Source organism: Chrysemys picta, chromosome 1 (genome assembly GCF_011386835.1).
Source record: "Chrysemys picta bellii isolate R12L10 chromosome 1, ASM1138683v2, whole genome shotgun sequence".
NCBI classification, from domain to species: Eukaryota; Metazoa; Chordata; order Testudines; family Emydidae; genus Chrysemys; species Chrysemys picta.
Genome location: NC_088791.1, coordinates 115,716,195 through 115,733,905, shown reverse-complemented (window position 1 = coordinate 115,733,905; position 17,711 = coordinate 115,716,195). Strand labels below are relative to the sequence as shown.

Genomic DNA, 17,711 nt, shown 5'->3' with positions numbered 1-17,711 from the left:
CGTGAACTAACGTGTGTCTTCATAGTTTGAAAAGCATCAGAGTGGTGATCTTGGACAATTTAGGTTCCTATTAGGAATATTCTCTGCTGCTTTTTAAATGAAGAGTTTTAGTGGGGATCTAATATTTTTGGAACCACTTTGTTGTTGTTGTTGTGGGTCTGTCATCTCTGAGCCTCCAATCTAGTGCCTCATTTGGGGTTTTTAGGCTTTTGGGCAAGCTGCAGGCCAGAGTGCTGATACTCATCAGCATAGGTGCTGAAACTAGCCATGTTGGGGGGAGCTGCAGCATCCCCAGGGTTGAAATGGCTTACAGGGTTTAGAGTTTGGTTCAATGGTTCTCAGCACCCCCACTATACACATTGTTCCAGTCCCTCTGCTCATAAGTAGAAAGCCTTATGAGAAGGGTCAGGGATGTTTGATCACACAGGGATTGCCATACCTGGCGGACACATGGTCCATCTAGTCAAACCAGTGGCCAGTACCAAGATGTTTCAAAGAATTCCATATATTGGAACCTCACAACACAATGGAGCACAATTCTGATCATGGTCTCTGGGTACTATTGTAATATAAATATTTAATAATAATGGACAATAACAAAACCTACCCATAGAGTATGTTTCTTCCTCACCACCTGACATTTGTGACTATCTTATGCCCTTAAGCATTATGATTTGTACCTCTTCTTTTTATTTTGTTTTATAAATTCTAATTTATAGATGTGCATATTATCTATTTTTAAGCTACTGGAGTCTGAACAGAGTCCAGGCACTGCTGCTCTATTGGAGTCGCTGAGCTCCCTCTCGGGGTGCAGATTCTATGTCTAGTATCCCCACCTGAGAGTTGTGATTACATGGTTCCCTGCCCAGCCACTAGAACCAGAGCTGATCCCTCAGGCTCCACCCATAGCCCCGATAGCTTAAACACATCCTCTCCCAAAACTCCACCGGAAGGTCTGAGACTTCTGGCTTTCATCCTCAAAGGGGCATGGGGTACACGTAATACTTACCACACAGAGACAGACTTTGCATGACAGTCTAAACCACCATTGCTCTTTTCTTAACAGATAAAGCACAGAGCAGAGCCGTCCTTACCCATACACAAAGTACGCAGCTACGTAGGACACCAGCCCCTGCTCCGTCTCTTCCCACCCCTGCTCTGCCCCAACCCCGCCTCTTCCCACCCCTGCTTCTCCCCAGCCCCGTCCCCACTCCCCTGAGGAGTGCAGCAGTGCTGGGCCTGCACTCACCAGCGGCGGGAAGTGCAACGGCCCGGCCCCAGCCGCACCACCAGTGAGTGCTGGGGGGTGGTTCCCCTCTGCCCCCCAAGCCAGCCACCCACCCCCCAAGAGGCCTGGGGCCCCACATCCCCCCCCCCCGCAGGGGGGCTGCATGGGGGGCTGCATAGGGCCCCAGAATAGCTAGGGATGGCCCTGGCACAGAGAGTGCTGATCACATAGAAAAAAATACATCCTGAATGGTCCTTGGGGGACCTTCTGAGTTCAAGTATGCAGGGTTCCCTTCGCTTCATCACATCAGGGTGCTGCAGCAGCTTTTCTCTGCTTGATTTGGTGAAAATGGCCAAAGACCCCAAAGAGATTAGCTCCTGTCCGTTTTATAACCTTCCAGTCCCTTTGTCAAGTGACTCCCAGATCAGCCTTCTCAGGTGATCCTAGACCCCTGCCAGGTGACCTCTTTCATGACAAACCAGTTCTCCTGGGTGGGAGCCAGTCTATTTTCTAGGAGGGTTGTATTTGAATAGAAGAACATCCTGAGTTAACAACCTCTATAGTCAGCCCTGTATTAGTCTCTGTTGGAATTTCAGTACGATATGGAGGTAAAAAGGCAAAAGAGAAAGCAGCTTGCCCCACTTTCAAAATGGAGTTTTCATCTTGGTGAAGACACACAGAGTTCATAATCTCACAGAATTCATAAATTGTACAGATGTGCTCTGTGCCAACAGTACCATTATACTTCTATCCCTTTTCCTATGCTTGCCTCCTGTGTATGAAATATCATTCCTGAGCTGACTCACTAAACCCACTGTTCTCATTCAAGTAAGACCCATTTCTACCACTATCCCTACATGAAATGAGTTGAGATCAATATTTTCTTTAAACACACACACGCGCGCATGCATTGAGCTAACAAAACAGGCCAGCCATCTCTCGGCTTATATATTAGATCCCTTTCCCCACTCCCTGTTTTTTGTCCCTTTTCATTGTAAACTCTTTTGGGCAGGGTTTGTGTCTTTAGGGCAGACTTTACCATATTTGGAGTGCTCTTGTAACATAACTGATAGCAATATACCATTCTTCATATGTGCTAACATTTTAATTGTTCAACTATGCTGTGCATTGGGAAGAGGTTCCCAGTAAGCTGTTAGCCGTTAACAGGTCTTTTCCCTAAGTGAATATAGTTAAATTAAAACCCAGCAATGTTGATGAGTGGATTAAATTATTACTTTAAATTTGCATTAGTTAACACTGAATTTCATCTGCCATTATGCTGCCTGCTTGTTTAGCTTTGTCAGGTCTGTCTGAAGTTCCTCAGTCTTCCTTAGCTTTAACTAACCTAAATAATTTTGTGTCATCTGCAAATGTAGGTTCTTGACTGTTCTTCCTCTTCTGCGGGTCATTAATGAATAGACTAAGTCACATCCTGTGGATCCGTGGGGCAACCTGGTGTTAAGTTTTTTCTGTGCTAAGGGACATTAAGAATAGGTGTAATGTTTGCTATGCTCAGGTAGCCAATTTCAATAAGTGATGGTATTTATTAATTATTATTTTGGTGGAGCTCACTTCGTTCCTAAATTCTATGGCTTTATACAATCTAGTCCTGGTTGATCTTTAATTCGTCAGCTTATTCCAACATCTTCTCTTTAACACTCAAATACATTTTTATTACTTGAGAAAACTACACTAGATCTCTCTACAACATCCTCTGTGCCAAAAAGTGATGTGAAGAAATAATTTAACTCATCTGCAATATCCTTATTCTCCATAACTGTTCCCTTTATTTTCTGGTAGTCCATCAGACCTCCACCAGGGTTCTACCCAGAGTGTCACTGGGCCCTGACTCAGTTTCCCATTCTTCCCCAGGTTAAACAACTTAGACTTCATCCTGCAAGTGTTTTCTCAATAGCTCTCCCTTTTGGAAGTCTGGTTTATTAACATTAAAGTCAAAACACCCACAAATCTTTCAGAAATCTTTCCTGATTGGCTCCGACCCTGAGTGCCGGCTTTCCTCCAGCAGACCCCTGCTCTCTGCATGTCTGTTTCCCAGGCTCTCTTCTTAGGAATGCTGGAGAGTCACTTAGCCTAGTCCTCCGCACTGGCCCTTTCCTGGCTGGTCTTCCTGCCCTTTAATGGAGCACGCACAGCCAGATCTGCTCTCCTGGAGTCTCTCTTGTGACTTAATTTGGGCTGCCATCATATCTCCCAGCAGGCCTGGTTCTTAGACACATGCTCTCCATTACGTGACCCTTTTATTCCTTTCTTCCAATGGGGGAGAGAGGATAAGCCTGACACAGGGTCCCAGCCCTCTTAGGAATCAACTCACCCAGTGACAAGACCCAACAATTCTGCTGCTTGGCTATATATTCTTGATAGGTGCTTTTATATCTTAACCATTCTCTCTTCAAGGGCCTGATTCAAAGCTTATTGAAGACAGTAGAAAGACTCCCTTAGATTCAGTATATTTTACATCAGGACCTAAATTCGCTCTTAAGTAGGACAGCAACCATTTATTTTATCTATTTCTTTTTATTGACTTCACTTAAGCTAGATCTCCATCGTTTGAAGGATAAGGTTGGTTCAAACTATCTTTTACCTTGCCATTTGTCCTTTCTTTTTCCTTCCTGCCTTTGCTCTTTTTTTGTTTTGTTTTGAGGAGTATGGATGGTTCCTGCGTGTCTCTTATGGGATGCCTATCTCCATTCTGGGTCTAAAGATTTTAATTTTAATTTTTTCACCTTTGATTGTAGGGTCGCTGTGACTAGCTTCCTCTATTTTTTTTAAAACCCGTCTTTCTGAAGTTTCATACCAGAGAGCTAATGCTTGGTACCTTTCCTCCCCTAAGGATTCTATGGTGGTCACTATGATGTAGTAACTTACATGGTTCAAATGCTACCCTTTGCTCCCCACAACCACTTTCAACCTCTTCTCCCAAGTGGAAAAAGCTTTACCTTCTCTCAGCAATAGCCCCAAACCAATCGGCTGATCCACGGTAGCTTCTAGAGAACAAATATTGTCATAATGGAAAATAGAGAACAAATTAAAATAAACAGGCGAAGACTGATGTTGCAGATTAATGTTCCCTCAAACTTTGACAAGTGTGCCAAAAGAGAGTGTGCAGTAGCTGAGGTTTAAATAGAAAATCTTACATCCTGCATTCAGCCATGTCCGTGCTTGACCCTCTGAGCTAAACTTGCCGATCTCACTCAGCATTCATTTCTTATACGTCCCAGAGTTTGTCTCCCTCCTTTCCCTCTTTTGACTCATTTTCTAGCAGCCTGACCCAATAGGCTCCACCCCATTCATCATCTCCTAGATAATTCCTCTCCACCTTGCTGGACCAATTTGGGCTATGGTTTAAAACTCCCATCTGACCACCACCACCGAGGGACGTTAAACCTTGTCTTCTCTCCTTTTATTTTTTCTTGGAAATACTCTTTATCTTAACAACTGGGCTTTAGTTTGTCTGGCCAAACTTTCATCTGAGTCCCAGTCCCAGTATATAAACACTTTCATCTGGCATCCTATAAAAATATGGAAGGCCTACACTACACGACAAAATTGTTTTATTCTTTATCAGACATAATTTTATGTGGATGATAATATTAGATTTATATATGTTTAACTCTAGCATTAGATTCCTACAAGACCTCAAAGGTGAGGTTATTCACCAACTATTTTAGAATACAGTTTAATACCTGTGGATAGAAATCCCATGCTTGAATAATAAGAGCATAGAAGTAGGAATGTACTACCTGACCAGGATGGTGATGGTGATTGTGAAATGCTCACGGGCAATTACAAAAACAGAAAACCCAATAATAATAATGGGGGATTTTAACTATCCCAGTATTTACTGGGTACATGGCACATCAGGATGGGATGCAAAGATAACATTTCTAGACACCATTAATGACTGCTTCTTTGAGCAGCTAGTCCTGGTTTTAAACTGAAATTAAAAGGAACAATCACAAGAGTGAAATGCCTGCAAGCTGCATGGAAACTATTTAAAAACACCATAATAGAGGCTCAAACCAAATGTTGTATCCCAAATTAAAAAAATCAGTAAGAGGACCCCCCAAAAATATGCCACCATGGCTAAACAATAGAGTACAAGAGTCTTTTAGAGGCAGAAGGACGTCCTTTAAAAATTGGAAGTCAAATCTTACTGAGGAAAGTGGAAAAAAGCATACATTCTGTCAAGTCAAGTGTAAAAGTATAATTAGGCAGGCCAAAAAAGAATTTGAAGAGCAACTAGCAAAAGGGCATGAAAACTATCAGCAAAATATTTAAGTACCGTATTTACTCGTTCATAAGTTGAATTTGTTAGTAAAAAAGGGAAGCACCAGAGAAGGGGGTCGGCTTATGAACGGGTATAGAGAGGGAGAGGTGGGACACAGCCCCTCCCCCCAACAGAGGGAGCAAGGAGAGGCAGCACAGCCCGAAGGGAAGAGGCGGGGCCAGAGTCTCTCCGCTTCTGGCCACGCTGCTCTCCCCCCCAGCCTCCAAAGCAGCTGCAGCTCCGGGGGTGGCAGGCTGCAGCCGTGCTACTCGACCCCACCCTCCAGAGCGAGCTACGGCCCCACTGCCTGGGTGCCGGAGCATGCTGCAGCCGCACCGCCCAGGCGCCGGAGCACGCTGCAGCCACACCGCCTGGTCCAGCCCGCTGGAACATGCTGCGGCTGTGCCGCCCGGTCTGACCCGCCGGAGCAGGCTGCAGCTGTGCTGCCCAGCCAGCCGGAGCAGCTCCAGCCAGGCCAGAGACATCCTCCCCTGGCCCTCCCCATATAAGGTGGGAAGGGATGGGACAGGAAGAGTGTGGGGGTCCTGGGCTGTGGGTGGTCACAGGGGTTACTCCCCTGACTCCCAGCTTCTCCCCCCCAAAAAAATTTCCCCACCAGTTACTGTCCCAGCCCGTCAGGGTAAACAGCTGGCACACCAGGACACTTTGTTTACTTAGGTTTACATCCGTGCCTGCGGACACTCGAGGTAAACAAACCATCTCGGCCTATCAGCAGCTTATCCTGATGGCCTGGGCGCCAAAGTTTGCTGACCCCTGAATTATAGAGTCGGCTTATGAACAGGCTATAAAATTTTTCCATTTTTACTTATTCATCTTGGGGGGGTCGGCTTATAAATGAACTGGCTTATGATAAAGTATATACGGTATATCAGAAGCAGGAAGCCTGCAAAAGAATCAGTGTAACAACTGGATAATTGAGGTGCTAAAGGAGCACTCAAGGAAGACAAGACCGTTGTGGTGGGGAAGCTAAATGAATTCTTGGCATCAGTCTTCATTGCAGAAGATGTGAGGGAGATTCCCACACCTGAGCCATCCTTTTTAGATGACAAATCTGAGGAACTATCCCAGATTGAAGTGTCAATAGAGGAGGTTTTTGAACAAATTGATAAATTAAACAGTAGTAAGTCAGCAGGACCAGATGGTATTCATGCAAGAGTTTTGAAGGAACTCAAATATGAAATTGCAGAACTACTAACTGTGGTATGTAACCTATCGTTTAAATCAGTCTGTGTACCAGATGTCTGGAAGATAGCTAATGTAATGCAGAGATTTTTTTTAAAAAGGCTCCAGAGGCGATCCTGGTAATTACAGGCCAGTAAGTCTAACTTCAATACCAGGCAAATTTTACTATAGTAAAGAACAAAATTATCAGATATACAGAGGAACAATTTGTTGGGAAGAGTTAACACAGCTTTTGTAAAGGGAAGTCATGCCTCTCCACACCATTAGAATTCTTCTAAGGTATCAACAAGCACGTGGACAAGGGTGATCCAGCTGATCTAATATACTTGGACTTTCAGAAAACCTTTGACAAGGTCTCACACTAAAGGCTCTTAAACAGAGTAGGCAGTCATGAGGGAAGGTTCTCTTGTGGATCAGTAACTGGTTAAAAGACGGGGAAAAGGGTGCGAATCAGTTTCCACAGAGGAGAGAGGTAAATAGCAGAGTCCCCCAGGAACTGTAGTGGGACAGTGCTGTTCAGCATGTTTATAAATGATCTGAAAAAGGGGGTAAACAATGAGGTGGCAAAGTTTGCAGTTGAGACAAAATTACTCGAGATAGTTAAGTCCAAAGCAAAGCAATGGCAAAAGGTTACAAAAGGATCATGAGTCATCATGGATACTTCTCTGAAAACAATGTGCAGAAACAGACACACACACACACATAAAGAAACTAACAGAAAAGAACATTGGGAACCATTAAGAGAGGGATAGAGAATAAGACAGAAAATATCATAATGCCACTATATAAATCCATGGTGTACCTACACCTTGAATACTGTGAGCAGTTCTGGTTTCCCCATCTCAAAAAAGATACATTAGCATTGGGAAAAGTACAGAGAAGGGCAACAAGAATGATTAGAGGTATGGAACAACTTCCATGTGAGGAGAGATTAAAAAGACCAGGTCTGTTCAGCTTTAGAAAAAGAGGAGATTAAGGGCAGATATGATAGAGGTCTATAAAATCATGACTGGTGTGGAGAAAGTGAATGAGGAAGTGTTATTTGCCCCTTCACGTAATGAAGAATCAGGGGTCACCCACTGAAATTTATAGACAGCAGATTTAAAACAAACATAAGGAAGTACTTCTTCGCACAATGCATAGTCAACCTGAGGAACTTGTTGCCAGGGGATGTTGTGAAGGCCAAAAGTATAACGAGATTCAAAAAAGAACTAGATAAATTGATGGAGTCTAGGTCTGTCAACTGCTATCAGCCAAGATGGTCAGGGACCCAACCCCATGCTCTGGGTGACCCTAAACCTCTGATTGCCAGAAGCTGGGACTGGATGACAGAATGGGTTACTCAATAATTGCCCTGTTCTCTTCATTCCCGCTGAAGCATCTGGCATGGGCCACTGTTGGAAGACAGGATACTCGGCTAGATGGACCATTGGTCTGACCCTGTATGGCCATTTTTGTGTTTTTATGAATTTAAGATTTTCCATACCAAACTTTTAATAATCTTTGAAAAACATAGCAAAAAGAGGTGTACTTTACTGGGCTGCAGTGAGTGATATTGTATACATGGTACCAATTCTTACCAAAGAAAGCATGTAAGGCCCGTAACAAATTAGACAGCCTTTGATGTTATAGGTCTTTTGACAGGACCCTAAAATTAGCAAACCATAGGTATATATTAATGAACTATGAGGTAAAATAAAAACTAGTCTATTGAAATGTATGCATAAGCATTAATCAGAGATACATTGGCAGATCAATTAAATTTTACAAAAATTGGGAGGGAGGAGAATAAGGGACTAACTGTAATTGGATGCAAGAAAAAGTTTAAGGGTGTTTTATATCTGAATGAAGAGATTGTTTGGCTGCTGATCCTAGGAGAAATCTATTAAATGCTTCCACATTTCGTTTCATACTTTGTGCCACAACAGCAGAGGAGGCACTTTCAACACAGCCATCTTGGTTCCAAGCCATTTTTCTTACCTTCTCTTAAGAAGTCCCCACTGCATTGTCATGCATCTTGTACTGACTGCTACAGTAAAGATGGCAGGTAATTGTGAGATCCCTTTAGCACTTGGCTCTGGAAAATGAAATGGCTGTTTCTTGGAATGCAAGTTTTATACTTCTTGTGATGATCCACGCATGCCATCTGTTTCCAAACAAGGTGGTAACAGAGGTCATTTCATGATATAAATGGCCTTCATTTTACCATTTTAAAATATGACAGGAGTTTTAGGATGGAGGTTAATTATATTGGCCATTCCACTAATATCACAGACATGTCAAAAGTATTATCGTCAATTTATGGCCAGTAAGTCCAATCTGTCATGTTAATGCTGCTTATAGTACATTTTCCTGCTCACCTTTGCATGCTTATTAGGTGAAATGTACAAAAGATTCTAGGAAAGAAAACGTTGCACAGCACCAGCCACTACCATCTGCCTGATATAGCCAGAGATGAAGTAAAAGCCTTGCCTTGTTTTGCAGACACCAGTTAATGTAGAAACCCTTTGCTTTACCAGAAGTCCATTTCCACCTTTTCTCCTTCCCCTCTTTTCCAAAGGGAGCTATGAATGCTTTCAGTTGAGTCTCTAATTTATGAAAGTGGAAATAATGTAATCCCATCTAGGAATGAAGGAATCTCCAAAATATGGGGCTTCAGATGCTTATCTGATCTAGCCAACTCATAGGTCTGAAAATTTAACAAGATTTTGGCACTTTGTTCCAGTCCAGTTTCAACTAGAAGATACAAAACCTATTTTTGAGGGTCAAATAAGATCAGAGGTTTGGGAACATGGGGGGGGGGGGGGGGGAGAGAAGAGATTTTACCTTATCTCCACCAATTAGTCTTCTCATATCCTACTAGTGTATTAGTACAAAGTGCCATTGAGCTTCCATTCGGTGCTACCCCTTTGTCACCAAAATACAGTTCACAGGTATAACATTGCCGGAAAAAGGTCTAAGGTCAAGCAGATAACATTGCAAAAGCAAAATGTAATGGGAACAAATCTGCAGTTTGTGTAAAAGGTGTCCCTGCTCATTTCTAGAATAGGACAGTGCACTCCCTGCAGATTATGAGGTTGGTGGGTGAGGTAGGTCTTTAGGGCTGAAAGAGTAAATAAAATAGTGATATAGGATTTTGTCATCTTGGAAGGAAAGACGCAAACATTAAAAAAAAATCAAAAGCTATGCAGCTTAAGTTAGTTTTGCTTCATGATGTATTTTAAATATTTTAACCAAGTTATCCCTGGGTTTGTTTTCTCCTTTAATAACTGTTTTATTCTGGAAATAATCCTTATGTTACCCTGGACCCCAAAGGAGTATTTGAATGATTGTATGGGTTTGAAACAGTGCATTCTGCTAGCCAAGCAGATGTAATCATGTCTCCCTCTAGTGGCTGGCCCACAAAGAGTGGCAGCCTGATGCTTACTCATATTCTTCAAATAGTGGGAGCTTGCATTATCTGTATTGAGTTCCTGCGACCTGTCCCCATCAACATCAATTGTCATATATTCGTCACACTGGGATATTGTTTTCAGTGTCTTATTTATTTTATCATCCAGTGCAAATACTCATGTAATAGAAAATATAAATGAATAATTCTGTATTTAAAGTCAAACATGCTTATTTTTCTGGAAAATGAACTTGTATGTGAAAAGGCCACCATGTATAACATCTGTATCTAATCTGGGGAGCAGCGGTCACATCCATACACCTTTCAGGCAAAAAATAGACTAGGATTTAGTTTAGTTGGGAATATTTGAAGAATCAAGAGTAACCTGAAGAGAACTAGTTCATTTCAATAACTCTCCTTTTCAATATATCGACTCAAAATATTTTTTCTGGTGCTTACAGCTCATATAGTGAGATTGGGGGAAACCTGAAAATTGTATAAAATAGGCTTGACCATAAGTAACTTAAAGATTTCAGGATCATTCCATAATCTGTATTTTCAATCATCATCAGCAGCAGGCAATAATCCTAGAGGGAAAAAATCCACAAATAGACAAACCAATTTTCCTTTAAGAGCAAAGCTAATTCTTTTCAATCCACTTTTTTATTGCACTGTTTTCCCTCTATCTGTTTAGCTAGCATAAGGATAAATTTCCAAAGCTACCCAGTTGGAAAATAAATGGGTTCACTGTTTGTCTAGCATTCCAATCTTTACAAATGTAAATCAGTCCAACTGCTACTCATTTAAACCGCCAACTTCACAAAACATTAAAGGGCTTCTTTCAATACACAATTTAATCTGCAACAATTCACCAAGATTTCTGCTTGAACATCATTAGAAATTGACTATCTGATAAAGAGAGACCACTAGCAAAGGTCATGAGGGTCACCTTCTGTAATTATACGAAGTTTTACTGGGTCAACTACAGCAGACACCACTATTTGAAGGTTAAATTGTTACAATTAAATACATATACAGCTATTCCCATAGCTACTCTGTTGTTAAATGTACCATAAACAACACAAGCATTCATTTCTGACCCTAATTGTGTCCAAGATGTCCCCATTTGGAAATTATACAGGAAAGAACATTATAATCTGTTACACATGAAACAATACTTTATATAGTAAGATGCATAATTAGCTGATGGAAACTGGTTTCATTTATCCACATCAATCCAAAGGGGTTCATTTGGGTTAGTCTCTTTAGTTTAATTAGAATGCTGCAAGCAAGGGCTCCCAATATGTGTTATAGCTGGAGAGTTTGCCGTAAACAAAGGAATATAATCCTGTTGCAAAATCAGTCATTAATTAAACTTTTTTCTGAATACTAGGCCCCTCCTTGTTGTTCACTAGATGTGTTAAAAAGCACTTCTTTGTTTTTAAAATGATGTATATAAGTAGCCTGATAATCATGCACACATTGCCTAGATTGAAATTATTACTTAAGTTTGAAACTAGATAGTTGAGGTAAACGTGCTTTCTACTCCTCTGAGACAATAAAATACAATTATACAATATTGTTTTCTTGGCAACCAAGGTCTGAGACATTTACTAGAAAACTGGGATATGTAGACTGCTGTATCACAAAGTGGGAAGAAATTACAGCTATTTAGTAACTAAATTTACAGTTGATTCCTACAGGTAAACCTGTGTGTGTCTACATATGCCTACATGTTTGTGTATATACACACAAACATATATAGATGTAATTATATATACACACACATTAAAATGTTTTGATTCAAAGGACATTTGAATTTAGTGGCTATTGGCACTGGAATATAGTATCATGATAATTTACCATTTGTATAATACATAACTGTGTGTTAAACATTCAACAGCATATGATGATATCATCCTTTTTCTGATTTGTGTAAAGAATTAGATTAACTTTACATTCAGCCCGTGGTCTTGGATATTATCCTGTTTTATCGGTGCAGGTGTGACATGATCTAAGGCTCTCATAGACTTCAGTGGGCTTTCAGTCAAACTCTTGGCTGGGGGACCAAAAAGCACTCTGATGTACCAAATTTTGTTGAAAGCAAGGAATATATTTAGATACCAGCACAAATCCAAAGCTGGGCTTTCATGCACCGTTTTGCACAATGTTGCATCAGACACAAGAAATGTATGCTGCATCGTCCGTAGAACAAAATTATGAACACTTACGGTACAACTTTTTAGATTTAAGATCACATTGTTCCATTGTAAAACTACCTTTTCTTTTCTTTATTGTTGTATTTTCAGATTTTGTGTTGGAGACAAATTTTTCCTAAAGAACAACATGATTCTGTGCCAGACAGACTATGAGGAGGGTTTAATGAAAGAAGGTTACGCACCCCAGGTTCGCTGATCTGCCACCACGTCGTTAAGAATATAAAGCACTATGTTCTTTTATCTTTTTTGCTCAACATGTATATAAGAAATGACACAGGATCCTACTGAATAGCGTAGATATAGAGAGACAGGATGGTCGCGTGGAATAAAAGGCGGACTGAATATGTATGTAGTGAAAATTGCTCCAGTTCAGAGTTGAATGTTTATTAAAAAGGTAACTGTACATACTGCTGGATTTTTATTTTATTTTATTTTTGGGGGCTTGCTATTGTTTTGTTTTCCTTTTTGTGTCATTTGGCATGAGATGTTTATTTTGGACTATTGTATATAATGTATTGTAATATTTGAAGCACAAATGTAATACAGTTTTATTGTGTTACCATTTGTGTTCCTGTTTGCTTCTTTGTATTGTTGCATTTAGTACAATCACTGTCTAAACTTACTGTATATTTATGCTTTCTGTATCTACCAGCTATTTTAAATTAGCTGCATCTTTCTAGTAAAAAGAATTAAAGAGCAAATCCCAACCATTATGCTATAGTTAAGAGCTTAAAATACTATTTACATTACAACTATTTAAAAAAAAAAAAATTCTAGCAGCAACCACTGCAAACAATGCTATGGTTAAGGGTCTATCAGCACTTGTGTTATAAGCCTCTATTTTTCAGGGGTTAAACCTCAGCTGTTTAATTGTATAGATCTCCAAGAGCACTTTTATTTTATTACAAATTTTTGAAAAACAAGTCTGGCTGGTTTGGGACGTATTATAGAAGGCGCAAAAGTGAATGATTTTGGGTGCTGCTTTTGTGCTGCTAGATGTTCAAAATAAGTTTGTTTTATTTTTAAATTAGCTGGAAATTAGGCCCTAATGCAAACCAGTGCCTTTGGGTATCTTGTAACATATATATATTCTGAAGTTGTTTAATTTGAAAAAGTGACTTCTGCTCTTGTGCAGAGATCTTTTGTAAGATCAAATTTCTTAGGCTTTGAGGTTTGTTTTTTGAGGGGTTATTATGTGGTGTTTTGGTTTTTTTGCATTAAGACTTAACCCTAACTTTTAATGGAGAGTTGTGTGGCTGCGTCCTAAGTGACTTGTTCTAAAATGATAAGGTTAGAAGGCATCAAGAACAGCTTCAGTTATAGGGTCTGTATACATTAGAGAAAAGGCCCTTTTAGCTGACAATAGGAAAGTGACTTATTGCTGACAACTACCCTCGGTGGCTATTGAAGAAGACAATTTAAACGCTAACATAGATGGGACAATACTTTTAAGTATCATTACAGAAAACAAGAGATGCCACATTTCTTCATGTACAAATTGTACTGTTTGAGATGGTGTAAAAAAATTCTGTCCTCCCTATGCTGGCAATTAAATAATCTTCAACACCTGGTAAGAGTGGTGGGGCCCCTTTCCTGGCAATCACCATCAGGACCTGGTAAGAGTGGTGGGGCCCCTTTCCTGGCAATCACCATCAGGAACAGGCCCATCTCCTAACGTAGATGGAGCTACATTTTAAAGCCGCGAGACTGTTGCCTCAGCAGCAGGCCCCTAAGTATTCATATTCCTGGCAGAGTTTAATAACCAGTTAGGCTGAGGTGAGAACTATGAAGGGATAACATGTAACAAATGGGCTAAATCCACAGTCAATCCTTTTCTCTTTGGCACTACTAAAGCTCACCGGGAAAATAGCCTGTGTTTAAATGACTGACTGTCTCATGTGAGGCCATGAAATTTGGGTTTTCTTTCCACTAAGAATCTTATACACAAAGTACATCAAAGATCTTTGTGTTCCCTCGTTGGTTTGATTTATAGTTGCAATGCTTTCCTGAGCTCCTCCTGTTATCTCTTTCTGTAGTCACCATGGTGGAGGGGAAGAAATTCCTTAGTATCTATTGTGTGAGTTCTGAGTAGACTGCACAATGGATTGATTTGGAAATAGATTTTTAATCCCAATATCTGAATTTCCAAATATGTCCATCTAAGAGAGATTTAGCGTTGTAATATTGTGGCTTTTTGGTATGGATATGAACCCAGATTAAAACTAAGGGCTAGTCACAAAGCTTAACTTTCACTGATCTAGAACATGGAGGAAATGAATGGTCATTAATATCATAGTTCATTCTAGTCAGAGAAAACAGTCCTGTTTAAAGGTTCTCAAAATTTTCAGAGTACAGACCACATCTTAATTGAGAGATTGTGGTGTGGACCATATCTTCTCCTATTTGTGATCCCATGAACCTCTTCCACTCCCATTCACAGTTACATAATATCTCTGTAGTGACCACAGCACTTGTTTACATGGAAGGGTCATATTAGGAAGGTATTTACATATTTGCTTCAGTGGTAATAAGTGTTTTTGCCTTTTTAGAAAAACATAAATTACAGTCTCCTGTTGTTCCTCATTCCACCTCCCCACTCCAACCTCTTTTGTTACTTTCAGCTAGAAACAAGAATGACTTGCTAGCTATTCACAGACCACAATTTGGGAATCTCCAATCTAAGAGTCAGGGCAAGGGATGGGAATTAAGAAACCTGGGTTCTGTCCTTGACTTGCTGTGCCCATGGGCAAGTCACTTAACTTACCTGTGCCTCAGTTGTCCCATCTGTAAAATGGGGATAATATTTACACTGCTTTTGTAAAGCGTTTTTGGCTCTTCAGATTCCAAGAGGAATATGTGCAAAGTATTATTAAGAGCATTAGTTTATACTGGGAAAAGTTAGCGGAGCATTTTTTGAAATGCTAAGTAGGTGGTCACTTTTGTAAATTAAAGTCAGTCATAGACATGAGGGAGAAACAAATTGAAAACAGTTAATAATCTGTTGAAGACTTTTGGCATATGGCTTGAAAGCAGATAAATGGCATTAGTGTTGTAAACTTAATAGCAAGCTCTTGTTAATACAAAGTACCACTGTTCAGATCTGTACAGGATTAGTGAAGAGAATGGATTGTGGAGTATGGGTGGGAGAAAAGTGGCTCTCGTGTGGGCTTGTTGTCTGAGATATATGTATCAGGCACATACATATAGAAAATAAGTGTCTGGAGGATATTACAAAATATATATATATATATATATGTATATATATATATATATAGCCCTTGATTTGGGGACAGGGTCAAGAGAAGAAATAATTTGAAGTATGTGCAAATGTGCAACATCCTATCTTACATAAATATTTTAGATTTCCAATTTTTAAAATTAACTGAACCATTACCAGAGTACAAAAGACAATGTTAAAGAGGGGTGATCTTTCTCTGAGCAGCTTTACTGATCAGTTTAGCTGAAGCCTAACCCTACCCTCATTTTCTTTTTAATCATCCACCTCTGTTTTGGCCTCTTCGTTGCTGCTTGTGATTAAATTCTCTGTTTGCATATGAAGAAACGTTCTGTGGTTCAGCTTGTGCTTGTTTATCAGCCAAGACTGCTTCCACTAGCATCTTCTGCCTGGCTGTATTCTCTCTTCATGAATCTCTAAATCAAGGTAAACTGATGATGTTTTAAACAAATTATATATCTACCTAGTTCTTGCACTGCTGTTTTCTAACCCACCTGGTGACGTAAAAACAATCAAACCGTATTGTTTCAATTGTAGAAAGACCCTCTACCAACTGCTACTTTAACATGCTGTGTCTCTGCTGCTGCTGACAAATCAAGACTGCTTTGGCTCTGCAAGAGCAGGGACTGAGGTTGAAAGTTGATCGGTGTTTTTTGTAATTACACTTTCATCTTGCTTAATAAGTTTTCTGGTTTATTTCACACACACACCTTTCCCTCCCCTCCACAGTGCTCAAATTTGTGCACACCAAAAAAGTGGTATGGGGGAACCTGCCACCATTCCCTCAAATGTACTTAATTGCCAACATATGAAATGACTTAAAGAAAAGAGAAAGACAAGGTGCGTGAGGTAATATCTTTTAGTGAGCCAGCTTCTTTGGTGAGAGAGACAAGCTTTCGAGCTTACACAGAGCTCTTGTCTCTCTCACCAAGAGAAGTTGGTCCACTAAAAGATATTATCTCACCCACCTTGTCTCTCATATCCTGGGACCAACACAGCTACACCAACATTGCCCACATTAAATAAAATAGAAAGAAAAGTGGGCAGCGAGGAGGAAGATTGTGAAAAACAAGAGGGATCGGTAAGGTTTAGCCTGTACAGACAAAGTACTTAAAGGCTTTTTGCACCATAATATGCAGCAGCTTCTTATAATTTTCTCAGCGGTCGGTAGTTTACAGTCATCTGTACCTAGAACAAATCTTGTCAAAAAATGAAGGTCTGTAGTGATTGCTGGGTATAATTTTATACATTTAACTGATTCTTCTGAAAGCTTCAACTGTGCTGCTGTTGTCAGACTAAATTATCAATTTATCCATTTGTTGTTTAATGAATAAAAAAATCCTCCTAAATCCTATCAAACTGGCTTTGGAGATGTTGTGGTTTCAATAAACAATAAGCTTTAATGACTCAAACTACAGAAAGCAAAGTGTGTACTGTATACAAAAGCAGTGTTTTTATTCTTTTAAATACCACTTTAGATAAAAAGCCAATTACATATTCACTTAAATACATTTCTTCCCCCAACCCCAGATATACAGACCAAAACCTGTTTAGTGTTCGCTTCAGTACATTGCAAAAAGAAACCATAACACAATATACATGAGGTAATAGGCCATTAGCACAAACATGTTCCTCATATAATCCTTTTGTATAAGAACCCTTTCTAGAAGCTGCCAGTTGTGGGTGATAGAAGTATTATAAAGGAAGTGAGTTTAACACTGTTTAAGTCATTTAAAGCCAAGGCATGTCTGTTTAAAGCCTTAATGGAAAGGTTGGATGTACCCAGTACCTTTAAAATGCCCTTCTGCTGATTTATATTCATCCTGAACCTGCTAATAATGAGTATACATAAGCAAATATCTTCTACCTATTCAGCATGTCATTGGTATGAAAGTCCCAGAAAATATCTCACGTAATCAATGTGTTCGGAGAGTTATCTAGCACAAATTACTCATTAACTCAATAGTACATAATAAAAAAGAACATCAATTAATTAATGAGTCACCCTCAGATCACTTTGATTACAACACAGCTCTGTTGAAACAGCAGTTATAAATGGAGCTGCCTGGCTTTATTCATTGTTTGCAATTGGCCCATTATTTTGCTGAGACCAGTGTCATATTTAACACATGCCTGCAGGTAATTGT

At 40.0% G+C, this 17,711-nt stretch overlaps 1 protein-coding gene across 12 annotated transcripts in view; it reads left to right on the top strand.

Annotated features, from left to right (window-relative positions):
• The window catches only part of LMO3 (LIM domain only 3), an 86,849-nt gene extending 69,931 nt beyond the window's left edge, over positions 1-16,918 (top strand). For 7 of the 12 annotated variants that reach the window (XM_065567674.1, XM_065567719.1, XM_065567735.1 and 4 more), the window contains 2 exons: positions 12,420-13,945; positions 13,992-16,918. In XM_065567674.1, coding sequence (XP_065423746.1) covers positions 12,420-12,525 — 106 coding nt within the window. In that variant the 3' untranslated portion in view covers positions 12,526-13,945; positions 13,992-16,918. Of the gene's footprint in view, positions 1-12,419 lie in introns of all 12 variants that reach the window. The other 5 variants (XM_065567703.1, XM_065567690.1, XM_065567680.1 and 2 more) reach the window with 2 other exon arrangements.
• Positions 16,919-17,711: the final 793 nt, after the last annotated feature.